The sequence below is a fragment of the Saccopteryx leptura genome, chromosome 2 (genome assembly GCF_036850995.1).
Source record: "Saccopteryx leptura isolate mSacLep1 chromosome 2, mSacLep1_pri_phased_curated, whole genome shotgun sequence".
In the NCBI taxonomy this organism is placed as follows: domain Eukaryota; kingdom Metazoa; phylum Chordata; class Mammalia; order Chiroptera; family Emballonuridae; genus Saccopteryx; species Saccopteryx leptura.
The window spans coordinates 381671610-381686744 of record NC_089504.1 but is presented as its reverse complement, the minus strand read 5'-3'; the positions used below and the strand labels follow the sequence as shown (position 1 = coordinate 381686744).

Below are 15135 nucleotides of genomic sequence, written 5' to 3'. Positions count from 1 at the left end.
CTTCCCCTTCCAGTCTACCCAACTGTTAACTACCTCTGGTCTCCCTCCTGCGCCAGCATGACTGAGGAACCCTAACCTCAGAATCCCCTTACCCTGCTCCTTCCTGTTCCACCCTCCACCAGCCTGTCTTAGGCCCCTGGCTCAGCCAGTCTGGTGATGTCCCCAGCCGTGGGCCTTTTGGTGGCCCTTCTTCTAAGTCTCTTCTAGTCTCACTTTCCACCCTGACAGGCCTCCATATCACTAAGGAAAGATACCACTCCTCCCTCCTCAGAAGGTCTGCATGTAGCCTGCTTCCAGAGAGAAGGCAGGTACCCTCTCCCTGCTCAGGGTCTCCTGCCAACTCTTAAGTCCCCATGCTCATTTTTACTGGGACCTGGCTGCCACTCTTGTTCCATCTCCAAGCCTGCCCATCTACCTACACTGCCCCATGGGCCCTGGAGTTGGACCTGCCATTCCCCAAAGCACCAGGCACCCAGCTACTTCCCAAGCCCAGAATTCCTCTTTCTGTTGGTCCTAGACCCTGTTCTTCTCAGTCTTGTTTCCCTTCCTCCTTCCCTGCTGCCCCTGCTCTGCTTTGTGCTGTCACTACCTGCCCTCCGGATGCAGGAGTTCTTAAGTCTCTAGCCCTGACTCCACCTCCTGGACTTTTCCCTCTGGTGATCCAGCAGCCTACTCAAGCAGAATTGCTCTCCCAGGCTCCCAGACCCTTTTCAACCCCTGACAAGGATTGAAGGGTCTTACCCATGAAGCTTTCCCCTGCCTTCTCTGCCTTTACCCCCACATTCTATGGGAGCCCATGGTTGGGCCGTTCTACCTCTGGTATATCCAATCCATCCCTACCGTGCCTACCATGGGCCTCAAGCATCCTGCTCTGTTCACTGCAGGCTTTGCACTGAATACAGTGACCACCAGCTGGGCACCACGGGGCTTCTGGGAGTGGGGGCTGGGTGGGGGTTACAGAGGCTGGCTTGCGGCCTTGACCTGGGTCGTCTGCGGGACGCCCTCCCCAGGCCAGTTCCGTAGCGCTAGAAGCAAAGGGGGCTTTGGTGCGTCGCGCTCTTGTTCTCTAGCCCTCTTTCTGCCCCGGGCCTGGCCGCATAGTGAGCCTACAGAGGCAACTTCTCTAGAAGGTGGGTGTCCGTGGAGGGAAGGGATATACGAAAGGACCTGGAATTCCTCGGGTGCTCCCCCGCGGCCCCGCCTTCCCCCAGTGCTCCGCGGACCCTTTTTGAGTTCGCCCCAAGTTTGAGAGCGGCCGCTTGGGGGCGGGGTCCGCGCGGAGGGGCGGTGGCGCGGCCGGAGGGTGGGGTCTGGCGCGCGGGGCGGGCGCTGCCGCCTGGCCGGCCGCGGCTGGCCCGGGATCAGGGAGCCGATGTGGAATTTCCTGCCCGCCCCGGCGCCCCTCCTGCCGCCCCCCGCCCGGCCGCGCACTCCGCTTCCGGCCGTTCTCGCTGCGGCCGCACCCGCGCCCGCCCCGCGCTTGCCCCGCGCCGCATGGAGGGCGCAGGGCCCCGGGGGGACGGGCCGGCGCGGCGCCGGGGAGCCGGGGGGCCGCCGCCGCCGCTGCTGCTGCCGCCGCTGCTGCTTCTGCTCTGGCTGCTGCCTGGCCCCGCGGCGCCCCAGGAGCTGAACCCGCGCGGCCGCAACGTGTGCCGTGCGCCCGGGTAGGAACCCGGCCTGGCCGGGGGAGGGGACCGAGGTGGACTCTCGGGGCCGGAGGAGAGCGGGTCAGGCCTTGGGCGGGGGGAGGGGTGGGCACCCAGGACCTCCCTACGCCAAAAGCGCCGGCCCCTTCAGCCACCCTCGCAGACGCCGGCTCCGCTCCAGGCCAAGACTGGGCACCGGGCCACGACGGAGCATCCGAGGATACCCGAGACGAGAAGTCAGCAGAGGGGAGAACGGAGTGTAGTGGGCGCCGGGAGGGGTGACACACGGTGTCCAAGATTTCAGACCTTAAAAAGTGATCCTTTGGCTGGGTTATGAAGACCGTAGGGAGAAGCCGGGAAAGGTATTCCAAGTAGATGGAATAGTATGTGCAAAGACCCGGGGCACGAGTGTGACTCCAGTGACTCCAGTTATGAGGGAGGTTAAGGGTCGAGAGGAGGTGGAACTGCGCTGTAGAGAGGTAGGAGCCGAGAAGGTCTTGAGGCAGTCGAGATTCAGAAGGACAGATGTGTTTCTTAGAAAGATCGGGCGCGGGTGGAAGAACGGTGGTGGTGGAGGTGGGCACCGAGGAACCTGCGCTCAGAGTTCAACCAGAAGCGGGAATTGGAAGGACAATGATGTGCAGAGGGGTCGGAGGATGTGGAACTTCCCCGGTGGGGATACTGGGGCGTCACCAGGACGGGGAAGCCAGTGTAGGACAGGCATGAGGCAGGCCCTGCGGAAGGGCGGCGGGTCCAGGATTGAGCACAAGTGTCGGAGGACCTGGTGGACCAGTCAAAGGCCACAGCGAGGTCAAGGACATCTCCGCACAGGGGCAAGGAGCCGGCGTTCCTTGGCGCATGTTGGGAGGCGCCGCGCGAGTGGGAAGCTGGAGAAGCAGCCGCGGGGTTCGGCCTGGGTCCCGTCGGGGCTCTTTGGGCTATAGGGCCCTGGGAGGCCGCGTCCGGGGGCTTGGCTGGCCGTCTCCCCAGACAAGGGGCTGCGATGAGGCCGCGCGGGGTTTCCGAGTTTGGATCCCGAGGCGCGCAGACCCCTCCCCGCTGCGAGCCCCGCCTCCGAGGCGGAGGCCGGCCTGGCCCGCCATCTGCTTCGCATCGACGCCGACACAGCCTCCCGGGCCTCCCCGGCCGAAGGAATGCAGCGGCGGTGGCGGGCGGGGCCCTGCCTGGAGAGGGGGAGGGCGCGATCGCCTCAGGCCCTGCCTATCGGCCTCAGCCGTTCTTCCTCTTAGGGTCGGTGCTGGGGGATCCGGTGGCAGGCTGGAACTGTCGGAAGTCTGAGACTTTCGATCCTACTTCCCGTTACCCGGAGACCTCCCAATGAGGCGGCCCTTTCTAGTAGCCAACAACCCAGACTTGGGTTTCAGAATCTGTTGCTACCTCTCTCCATCTGTATGGCTCTGGGCAAATTGCTTAACCTCTGGGCCTGTCTCTGCCTCTGTCAAATGGGTTCGGTGATGGTTCCCACCTCACGGAGGGATGACTACAATCATGTGTGGAGCTGGTTAGTGGCAAGGACAGCCACTTTGGGCACTGCCCAACTGGGGCCTGGGCCATGTTACTGTCACAAGGCTCCCACCAGCAGTTACCTTTCCCCAGAGTTGTTGCGCCAGGGGAGGGGAGCGAACACTCACCCAATAAAATCCTATGCGTCTTGTGCGTGTCAGACCTGTGGTTGGTGCAGGGGTACAACAGGGAGACAAACACCCATCTCCCTGTGGTGGAGGAGACTTACAGCAAGTCATCTGACATCTAGCAAGGGCTGGGGAGGAGTGTTCAGCTGGGGAGTGCTGTTTCCTTTAGGGTGATCTGGGAGACCCTCTGAGAGGTAATAAGTGGGTAGAGACCTGCAGAAGGGGAGGCAGAGCCTTCTGGTGTCAGGGTGAGGCCCTGAGTGCAGAGGGCCTGCTGGAAAGACCATGGAGGCTAGGTAGAGCCTGGGAGGGGGATGGTGGAGGAGAGGCTAGAGTGAGGGTGCTGACCACAGGGGGGTCTGCCCACTGCTCTGAGGACTTGGACTTTTTGTCTGAGGGCCGAGGGACAAAAGCTCACAGGGGTTTTGCAGAAGAGAAGTGGGACCTGACAAGGGTTGGCTTTCAGGTGGCTGAGGAACTGGGGGCGGGATGGCAGAAGATGGGGCCAGTTAGGGGGTCAGGAGAAATCAGGGAGAGCCAGGGTGGCTCTCACAGGGCTGGGGCAGAGCAGAGAAGTGGCCTGTCGCATCTTAGTCCATTTTAGGAGGTAGCACCATGCATGTGTGTACTGTAAGAGTGCAGTCAGGGGGTTCAGCCTCCCAGCCTGAAAAGACAGGGCTTCCCTGAGATGAGGGGAAGCTAGGAATTCAGTGTTGGGAGGAGCCCCCCCCCCCAAGAAGACTCCAAGGCATTATTGGTATCTTGATGGAACTGGTGAGGTGAGCTTCTGGAGAGAAGAGGAGGGGTGTTCAGGGGAGCAGCCAGCAGGTATAGGATAGGAGCCTGGAGCCTTCTCAGCATGGGTGGGGAAGCTGACTACAGGCTTGACTGAGTTTAGTTTGTGCCAAATGCTTGAGACATCCTGGCTTTCCTAATCCTGCCAAATCTATGGGCTCCATTCTATAGATAAGGAGCCTAAAGCTCAGAGAAGTTAAGTTCTGTGCCTAAGATCACACAGCAAGTGGCAGATGCAGCCATCGAATCCAGCTCACTAGGGCCTAAAACCAGGCTTCTAACCACAGAGCCATGAAGCCAGGCGGAAGGTGGTCAGTGCTCCAGGACCATCTCAACAGGCTATAAGGCAAGGCTGCCTGCAGGAGGACACCTGCAGAGCCTCTCCTCCCATAGACCTGGGTTCAGAACTGGCAGAAAATAAGGAGAGGGATGGGCATGCAAACCTGATCTCCCTCAGATGGGCACCAGGAGCCCTGGGGCAGGCCTGGAAGGGGGCAGGAGAAGCCAGGCCTCCTTTGTGGTCCTGTGTTGAGTTTCCAGTTCTGTTTTGGAAAATAAGCTAGGCCCCTTTCCTCCACTTTGAGGTTTTATGGATCCTGTTCCCCAGGTGCCACATCTTTGGCCTGAGGGAGAATCAAGCTCTTTTGGTAGAGTGGGACCCTGAGTCCCATCCAGGGTGTACTGATGTCCTGGAGCTGGGAAATGGTTGTTGGAGTCATCTTCTGAGGGGCATGATGTAGGGCAGCTGCAGCTTTTCCCTTCCCAGCTTGGCCCACTCCCCAGGTTCCTTAGGCCCCCTCCCAACCTCTTCCCACCACCACATCCTGGTTCAGATTCTTCTGGGGGGGGAAAAAAGCATATTCCTTTTTTCTAAAATGTGAATGGCTGCTGTGTGCCTTTAGGATTTGGATGAAGTTCTAGGTTTGATGGGACCCTATGAATTTGCACCTGAGTTTCTGTTCCTTCTCAGCCTCCCAGCCTCCTTTGCCCCCCAAGTGTGGGAACACCTCACTTCAGCCCTTGTGCATCCTCTGCAATAGTTGTGGCTTCATTAGGCAGGGCCTCCAAACCTTTATGCCCACACACCCCATCAGCCCAGGATTTTTTGGACATTGTACTACCTTGAAATGTGACAATTATAAATTATTTGCCTCCTATTGAGGTGACATCATGTACCTTGTAAAGACAAAATTAAACAAGATTTTAAAACATAGAAGTAAATGTTTTAGTATCTCCTTCCTTCACCTCAAGTCTTGCCCTGGTGCTCTGGAGACCTCACAGTTTATCTTCCTTACTCTTGTGAAGGACTCTTGGGTTGTGCCCTGCCCCTCTAGAAGACCCCTCCACTGAGTGGACGCCTCAGTGTGTCCACATTCACCTCACCCAGAGGCTGCACATCTGCCGTGGCTAACCTTAACTGGTCAACCAAGATGTCATGCTTGAGCAGGTCTGAGAGGCCCAGATACCTCTCCCCTGCCCCTATCTCACTGCTGTCCCTCCTGGGACATGTGGGGTCTCTTTCTCAGGCCTACTGAGTGGGGAGGAGGGTACTGAAAGTTAGGTGGGATGGGAAGACTCCTTGTAGAGAGGACTGGGAAGTTCTAAAAAGTTAGTTTTATTGGTGGTCTGCCCTCTGCTACCTACCAGTGTCAAATGCTAGAGGGCTGGAATTTGTCTTTCTTATTCTCTGGGACTCTCCCAAACCTAGAAACTAGAACAGTACCTGGCCAGGATACACTGAGGGACCCTGATAACCACTTTCCCAAGGCACAGTGGAGGTTAGGAAAGCCCCAGTGAGGACAGGGATTGGAGCTCAGGCTCCTCTCTCTGCCTGCAGCTCCCAGGAGCTCACGTGCTGTGCTGGCTGGAGGCAGCAGGGAGACGAGTGTGGGATCGGTGAGTGGGACATCCTGGGGACCTGGGCAATGGGTGGGATACGGAAAGGCGGGAATAGTGTGGGGTCTGGACACGCGGCAGCTTGGGCCCTTCTCGTCCGCAGCGGTGTGTGAAGGCAACTCCACGTGCTCGGAGAACGAGGTGTGCGTGCGGCCGGGCGAGTGCCGCTGCCGCCATGGCTACTTCGGTGCCAACTGCGACACCAGTGAGCGCTGATCTCGGCGGGGCGCTGGGCGGTGGGGCTGGATACTAGAGAGAGGGGCGGGGCCTGTGAGTAGGGCGGTGTCTGATCCGGGAACTGGATCAAGGTCGAGAGCTAGTTCCCAGAAGTGGGGGTATGGTGGGGGAGTAGGGGGTCGAGTGTGGGGAAAGCAGACAGGTTCAGGATGGGTTTCGGCACCCTCGCCAGTGCCCGGGCCTCCCACTCTCTCCGCTCGCCCCTGTAGAGTGCCCGCGCCAGTTCTGGGGACCCGACTGCAAGGAGCTGTGTATCTGTCACCCCCACGGGCAGTGCGAGGACGTGACTGGCCAGTGTACGTGTCACGCGCGGCGCTGGGGAGCACGCTGCGAACATGCGTGCCAGTGCCAGCATGGCGCGTGCCACCCGCGGAGCGGCGCGTGTCGCTGCGAGCCTGGCTGGTGGGGCGCTCAGTGCTCCAGCGCATGCTACTGCAGCGCCACGTCGCGCTGCGACCCACAGACGGGCGCGTGCCTGTGCCATGCAGGCTGGTGGGGCCGCAGCTGCAACAATCAGTGTGCCTGCAACACGTCGCCGTGCGAGCAACAAAGCGGCCGCTGCCAGTGCCGTGAGCGAACGTTCGGCGCGCGCTGCGAGCGCTACTGTCAGTGCTTCCGCGGCCGCTGCCACCCTGTGGATGGCACGTGCGCCTGCGAGCCGGGCTACCGCGGCAAGTACTGCCGGGAGCCATGCCCTGCGGGCCTCTATGGCCTGGGCTGTCGCCGCCGGTAAGCGCGGGTTCCCGGCCCAGGATGGGGAGGAGGAAGGGCAGGCTGCTGAAGGGGGAGGGAGTTAGGTGGCTCCGGGCCCCGCCTAGCCTCCCGCCCCTTCCCCAGATGCGGTCAGTGCAAGGGCCAGCAGCCATGCACAGTGGCGGAGGGCCGCTGCCTGACCTGCGAACCCGGCTGGAACGGCACAAAGTGCGACCAGCCGTGTGCCACCGGCTTCTACGGCGAGGCCTGCAGCCACCGCTGCCCACCATGTCGTGATGGGCATGCCTGCAACCACGTCACTGGCAAGTGCACACGCTGCAACGCGGGCTGGATCGGCGACCGGTGAGCAGCCCGTGCCAGAATTGGTCTCAGCTCCGCAACCCCCCAACCCCGCCTTCCCCGAAGCCCTCTCCGAAGAGCACTATGGGCTTGGGTTTGTTTGCCTCCATTTCCGCTCTCCGTCCCCTCTTTTCAGGTGTGAGACTAAGTGCAGTAATGGCACTTACGGCGAGGACTGCGCATTTGTGTGCGCCGACTGCGGCAGCGGCCACTGCGACTTCCAATCTGGTCGTTGCCTGTGCAGTCCTGGAGTCCACGGACCCCAGTGAGTGCCTGAGGACCAAAAGGAGGTTGAAGGATACAACCCAATGCAGCCAGACCCCAGGGGCTTCTTTGTTGGTGTGACCCAAGTTTGACCCTTCAACTTTGGCCTTTTTACCTTAGCTAGAGAGTGACAACAGGTTCTTTAGGCAACAGGTTCTTGGTGTGGAGCCGGCGCTTTGAGCCGGATCCGGCAACCAGTTCAGCCTGTGGTCAATGGGCTCCTAAGGACTACAGAGCTGAGGTTGACCCTGAGCTGGTGTAGAGCGAGTAGGGACCTCCATTTACAGTCAAGGGTCTGATCTAGCAGCCTCTCTTCCCGCCTACACAAGAATCAGCCCAAGAAATGGGCACTGCGGCCCAGTGATCACTGGTCGGTCTCTCAGGACCCCCTCCCGCTGGTGTGCACACACACATTCATTTCTAATATGATTGTCGAGTGTGTGCCCGAAGGTGGAGGTGGGCATCAATTAATAGAGAATGGAGCCCCAGGACCGGGGTTGGTTGGCCGCGGGGGCGAGGACGGGAGCCTTCATGGAGGATCGATGTGGCCCTTCCTAAACCTGCGCCTCCACAGCTGTAACCTGACGTGCCCGCCGGGGCTCCACGGTGTGGACTGCTCCCAGGCCTGCAGCTGTCATGAGGACTCGTGCGACCCAGTCACCGGTGCCTGCCGACTTGGTGAGTTGGTGAGCGCGGTGTCTGGTTGTGAGATATGCGGGCATGCGGGCACCCTAGCTGACCCTAATACTCCACAGAGACCAACCAGCGCAAGGGGGTGATGGGCGCAGGTGCGCTGCTTGCCTTGCTCCTGGGACTGCTGCTCTCGCTGCTCGGCTGTTGCTGCGCCTGCCGCGGCAAGGACCCCGCGCGCAGGTGAGGGCCAATGCCGTCCGGTTCTCTCTTGGCCTGAGGACACACCCTGCCAGTGGTTCTGCGGGACCTTTTCCCACCGATCCCACTCTCTGGCCCGAGCCCTGGCCCCACCCTTGAAGTGTGGCCCTTCCCTCTTTTCAGCTCAGGCGCCACCCTGTCTGTTTCGGCTGTAGCCGAGATCGAACCTCCCTCTCCAGACCTCGCTCAGCCCCCCCCCCCGCCCCACCCAGGCCCCACCCTTCACTCAGGCCCCGCCCCCGCAGGGAGCTCTCACTTGGGAGGAAGAAGGCACCGCAAAGACTGTGCGGCCGCTTCAGCCGTATCAGCATGAAGCTGCCCCGGATCCCGCTCCGCAGGCAGAAGCTACCCAAGGTCGTAGGTAAAGATGCCCGCACAGAGTCTCTGGGGGAACACCTTCTCACCTTCTCACGCATGAGGCTGCTGGGAAATAGGTGTGAAGGCGTCCGTGTGGGGAAATGCTTGGCCTTGAATGTTGACGTGAGTGGCCCTGGGGAGGTGCAATCTGAGAGAAGAAAAGGGGATGATGAGTCAGGAAGGAAGATAGGAGGTCTAGGTGTGCAGGCAGATGTGGGGGCATGTATGGGAGGCCTTGGGCCCTGACTCTGTGAGTGCAAATGCATCTGGGGTGCAGTGGGGGTGTGTGGACATCTGGGCTGGGCAAGCCCCCCACAGTCTGTAGGAGTATATGCTAAGGCCTGGTACATTCATTTGGAGTTGCAGGTGAATTGTGGGGCACCTGTGCAAGGCAATTGCTGGCACCAAAAGATGATTCACCCCCCTGCCTGGATCTCCTGCAGTGCCCTGGGTCCTTCCTGGAAATTGGGCAGGCTGGCCCTGGGGCCCAGACCCTACCAAAGGACCCTGGGTTGTGGGGAGGAGGTGCTTCTTCTCTTCATCTGCACTGACCGACACCAGAAATGGACTCTCTCTTTTCCTCTTAGTTTCAAAAATGAGGGTGAGAGGGAGACTCAGTCTTCTGGGAGGTAAAGATAGAGACAATTGAGAAACCCCTTGGCCCACCCAGCAGAGTGAATCTTTGGATACAGGTGTAGGGGCTGGACCCCACATCCCATCTATGAAATGGGGGACAGGCCAGCCAGCCTGTGGGATTACCCCATTATAAGGTCTGCATCTGTAGAGGCCTGGGGGTACACCTGCTAAGATGGGCTGAGCCAAAGTTGGATTTGCACATTTTGGGCTCAGAAGTGCTCCAGAGCTTCCTGGGTTCTATGAGGCAGGGTCTGAAGCATGGCTTGAAGACTATGGTGGCCTATCCCAGTCAGGTGTTCTCTCCGACCTTGCCTCTTTTTGTTTATTTATTTATTTATTTATTTTGAGAGAGACAGAGACAGAGATAGATAGGAAGGGAGATGAGAAGCATCATCTCTAACTCATAGTTGCAGCTCTTCAGTTGTTCATTGATTGCTTCTCATATGTGCCTTGACTTGGGGGCTCCAGCCAAGCCAATGACCTCTTGCTCAAGCCAGCAGCTTTGGGCTTCAAGCCAGCAACTTTTGGGCTCAAGCCAGCAACCATAGGGTCATGTTTAGGATCCCAAGCTCAAGCCAGCAATCCAGGCCCCACGCTTAAGGTGGTGAGCCAATGCTCAGGCTAGCAACCTGGGGTTCCTAGGTCCTCAGCGTCCAAGGTTGACACTCTATCCACTGCACCACCACCTGGTCAGGCTCCAGCCTTGCCTTTTCCCAACACTTCAGTTCAATCTTTTCCAGCTTGCTGGCTGCACACACATGCTTTGAACCTTTGAGTATGTTTATTTACCCTGATTCATCGCTACCCATTCTGCCACTCTGGCCTAGTGTCACTCTGCCTGTCCCACCCACAGTCTTAGAGTAGGGCTAGTGCTTCATCATTTGTGGCAGGATGGCTATGGAAGATACAGGCTGGGGCGGGGCGGGGCCCCTGGCAGCTGTGCCTCCCTCCTTCCCCAGTGGCCCATCACGACCCGGACAACACACTCAACTGCAGCTTCCTGGAGCCGCCCTCAGGACTGGAGCAGCCCTCACCATCATGGTCCTCCCGGGCCTCCTTCTCCTCCTTTGACACCACTGATGAAGGCCCTGTGTACTGCGTACCTCATGAGGGTAAGTACCACTCTGCTTAAGCCTTGCTCCAGCCCAGTGAATGTCCAGCTTAAAAGATCTCTGTGCTCTGGCCTTGGCCAGATGGCTCAGTGGTAGAGCGTCGGCCTGGCGTGCAGGAGTCCCGGGTTCGATTCCCGGTCAGGGCACACAGGAGAAGCGCCCATCTGCTTCTCCACCCCTCCCCCTCTCCTTCCTCTCTGTCTCTCTCTTCCCCTCCCGCAGCCAAGGCTCAATTGGAGCAAAGTTGGCCCTGGCACTGAGGATGGCTCTATGACCTCTGCCTCAGGTTCTATCTAGAATGGCTCTGGTTGCAACAGAGCAACGCCCCAGATGGGCAGAGCATCGCCCCCTGGTGGGCATGCCAGGTGGATCTCGGTCGGGTGCATGCAGGAGTCTGTCTGACTGCCTCCCCATTTCCAGCTTCAGAAAAATACAAAAAAGAAAAAAAAATCTCTGTGCTCTGAGGTATAGGCAGCATGGAGAGGAAGAGTGTAGTGATGCTATAAATGGGCATCAGAAGTTGCAGAGCGGGGTTCTGTGGGGTCTGGGGAGATGGGGTGGGCTCTCCTTTTTCTAAGCACAGCCCAGGTTCATTTCTGGGGAAGACTCAGGCTGAGCCTGAGTAGGCGGTGGCAGAGTTGACAGGAGGGAAGGTCTACAGTATATGGCACACCCTTTGGCTGAAGCCTGGTCCACAAACAGCAAGAAGGAGCCTAACTGACTAGGATTCTGGCTTCTTTCCTCCTCTACCATCCACCTGAGTGACCTTGGGCAGGTAGCTAACCTGAGCCTTAGAACCCTTATTTCTTAAAGGAAGATAATGTGAATCCCCTTGGGGGTTCATAGTGTCCCCCAGGCCCGGGATGTAGTATGGGAGGGGTCAAGACCAGGCTGAGGTTGGGGCTTTAGCTGGGAACTACTTTTCACCCCCACCCCGCCCTCCATCATTCAGCTACAGCTCTGGGGCTAAGAACTAGATTTGTGGTGTTACGAATGCACCACACAGGTTTGGATGCCAGGTCGATCAAACACCAGTAAGGGCAGAGAGAGGAAGGGAGGAGGAGGAAAAGTTTGGACCTGGAGGCTGGACCGCTCGGCCTCTTTCTGTTGGTGGTGACTGTCCTCTTCTTCCTTTGTCAGAGGCGGCAACCGAGAGCGGAGAGCGAGAAGTCCCCACTGCCCCTTCGGAGGCGCAGGCGCCGTCCCCGGCGCCAGTGACCACGCTAGCATCATCGGAGGAGGCAACGCCTCTCCCCGCGTCCTCTGACAGCGAGCGGTCGGCATCTAGCGTGGAGGGGCCAGGCGGGGCGCTGTACGCACGCGTGGCCCGGCGCGAAGCCCGGCCGGCCCGGGCCCGGGCCCGGGGAGAGGCTGGAGCCCTGTCGCTTTCACCATCGCCCGAGCGAAGGAAACCACCCCCACCTGACCCTGCCACCAAACCCAAAGTGTCTTGGATCCACGGCAAACACAGTGCTGCCGGCGCTGCACGTGCGCCTTCACCACCACCTCTGGGCCCCGAGGTGGCACCCAGCCCCAGCAAGAGGAAACGGACGCCCAGCGACACGTCGGCGCGGCCAGAAGAACCCGGCAGCCCCAGGACCCGCGACCCGACGCCACGGCCCCCGGGGCTGGTCGAGGAGAAGCCAGCCCTCGCCGCTCCCTCGCCACCCCGGGCTCGGGCGCGGGGCCGTGGCCCTGGCCTGCCGGAGCCCACGGACGCTAGTGGTCCCCCGCGCAGCGCGCCAGAGGCCGCCTCTATGCTGGCCGCGGAGCTGCGCGACAAGACTCGCAGCCTGGGTCGCGCCGAGGGGACCTCGGGCGCACAAGGACCCCGGGAGAAGCCGGCGCCGCCACAGAAGGCCAAGCGCTCTGTGCTGTCCGCCTCGCCGGCCCGCACGCCCCCTGCGCCTGAAGCCCCAGGGCTGGAGAAGGCGGTGGCCTGCGCACCCGTGCCAGACACCCCCCGGAAGAAGACCCCCATCCAGAAGCCACCGCGCAAGAAGAGCCGGGAAGCGGCGGGCGAGCTGGGCAGGGCGGGCGCACCCACCCTGTAGCGGGCGGCTGCCCAGCCTCGCCTGCAGCTTCACCTGGCTTCGCAGCGCTGCTTGCCGACCCTTGTTCGGTGCCCGCCCGGCGTCTCATGCAGCAGCCTAGGCGCTGCGGCCTCGCGGGGGCTGAGGCCAGACCCGTCAGGAGGGAGGCTGCCTTTCGTTGGCTCAGGCCCCAGTGGCGGCTCCCATTGGTCAAAGCCTGACAAGCGCTTTGCCGGCGACTCCCTTTGCATTGACCGAGTTATGTAAGGCTCGGGCTAGCCAGGGTCTCAAGGGCCAGGACCAGAGGTTTCTGCCTAGAGACCACCTCTTACTGGCCAAGCGTGCACTTGGCTGGGCCTACCTTCTTATTGACTGAGGCCAGAAGCACTTCTGCCCCATCTGCCTCTCATTGCCAGGGCCTGGCGCCTCTGGCTGGAGTCTCCTTTCCTTGACTGCATCCCCAGGCTACTTCCACTGGCAGGGCTTCAGGGCATCTGGCTGACCTGAGCCTGCGGAGGAGGGCTGGTCTCTGCTCCTCAGTGTCTCAGCATCCTGGGCTCAGTCCTTCCCACTCTTCTTCTCGCTGTTTCCCTTGCCCCAGCCTCCCCAGCCCTAGCCCCTCAGCTGTCAGCTGGTTTTGATGGCCTCCCACCAGGCCACACTCTGGTGGGAATCCGAGGGGCACTCCAGTAGCCTGAGGAGATATATTTATAGGCCCCGGGCAGGGCTGCTCCCACCTCAACCGGGTGCCCCAGGATGGGCGTCTCCCGGCAGGGGCTTGCCTAAAGCTTTCTTAATAAAGTGCCTTTTTCCCTCTGTGCTCTGACTGCTTCCTATCTGAGGAGTCTTGGACAAAGATGTCCCTCCCAAGTTGCGTGTGATCTCTTCCAGCTGGCATTCACACTCCAAGTATCCATCAACCTAAGTGGAGCCCAGGAGACCAGGTGTGGGTCTCCCAGTACCACGTTGGAAGAGGGTGTGTCCATCTGCCCTCATTCATTTATCAAGTTAATTTCTCATTCATTTTGGCTTGCTCCATCCTGGACTGGCAGCTCAGGATGAAGAATTGGTCAGAACAAATCAGTTGGAATCCCTTGACTATAAGTAGTGGGTGCGTGGGGCTGCATCTGACCTGTGCTTTCCCTGTTGGCCACTGTTGTTACACTTGGGGACTCTGAGCTGTTTGGTGTGGCTAGGTCAGGTCAGAGGCTGAGGCTGGGGGCAGTAAGCCATGGGCACAGCCTCCAGCTGGGCCTCATCTGGCACAAACAAGACGGTCTGCCACTGCACAGAGCCCCGCTGTCTGCCTCAATGAGCTCCTTGTCCTCAGCCGGAAACATTCACCCACCCACCCTGCCAGTCTGCGGGTGTTGGGGGGAGAAGGAGGGAAGCAGGCCTGGCCCAGAGCCCTGGCTGGCCTCGGAGGCAGCCCCTCTCTCTGGCCTCACCTTCTATCTGAACATGTGTCTCCCAGTGTCTTCAATGCTTCTGGCCCTCGGGCAGGTCTCCTAAAGATCTTCCTGAGCTTTAGAGCCTTATTTTGCTGGGGCGCTCACTGTTCTCCATCCATCTGGGCTCTTCCTATCTCCCTTCCTCTGCCTGTCGCACCTCTTCCCCATATTTTGATGCCCAGCAATTTTGTTCAGGAGATTCTGACAAGACTCTAATCATCTTCTACCCCTGCACTGTGGACCACAGTGCACACAAGTCTGACCAATGCTGGCACTTCAGGGGTCTCAACTAACAAGTCTCTGGCCATCTGGCTGGATACCACATTGAGGTCAACTTCAGTAACCCATTCAGGGACTCAGCCACCTGAGTGGAGATGGCCTCATGCCACAAATGGGACATCTGGTGGGTCTTGCACAAACAGTGCCTGCATCTGGCCTGATTAGGCAGCACATGGGTTCTGTATCTCCAGGACATGCTGCTTCTCTTGGGCCAGCTGGGCACCCTCCTAGCCATGGCCCTGCAGCTGGCTGGCCTCTGATCCATTTGGGCACCGGGCCATACTGGCTGCTAAGGGCTGAGAACACAGGCTCAAAAATTGGCCAGGAGGGGTACATGGCCAGCTGGGCCCAGTGAGGGCAGGGCAGTGACTGAGGGGGTAGGGGTGGACAGTGCAGTGGCTCAGGCCACACTCTTGCTGTACCCCTTGCCCCTCCATCACCACCACTCATCACACTGTGGATCCTGACCCTTCACCCCTAGTTAGCTCCATCTATCCCTCTTCCTCCAGCCTGGACCAGCAATGGTCATCTTGACCAGGACTTTCTTTTTTTCTTTTCTTTTTTTTACAGATAGAGAGTCAGAGAGAGGGATAGATAGGGACAGACAGATAGATAGGAATGGAGAGAGATGAGAAGTATCAATCATCAGTTTTTCGCTGCGACATCTTAGTTGTTCATTGATTGCTTTCTCATATGTGCCTTGACTGTGGGGCTACAGCAGAGCAAGTAACCCCTTGCTCGAGCCAGTGACCTTGGGTCCAAGCTGGTGAGCTTTTGCTCAAACCAGATGAGCCATGATCAAGCTGGTGACCTTGGGGTCTCGAACCTGGGTC

General features: G+C 59.5%; 1 protein-coding gene across 1 annotated transcript; it reads left to right on the top strand.

The window, feature by feature from the left end:
- Positions 1–1382: 1382 nt before the first annotated feature.
- Positions 1383–13390, top strand: SCARF2 (scavenger receptor class F member 2). Its single transcript, XM_066365397.1, has 11 exons — positions 1383–1664; positions 5931–5989; positions 6093–6194; positions 6436–6955; positions 7064–7282; positions 7416–7544; positions 8118–8221; positions 8299–8416; positions 8680–8795; positions 10387–10539; positions 11680–13390. The coding sequence occupies exons 1-11, from the start codon at positions 1495–1497 to the stop codon at positions 12591–12593; spliced, it is 2604 nt and encodes an 867-aa protein (XP_066221494.1). The 5' UTR covers positions 1383–1494; the 3' UTR covers positions 12594–13390.
- Positions 13391–15135: the final 1745 nt, after the last annotated feature.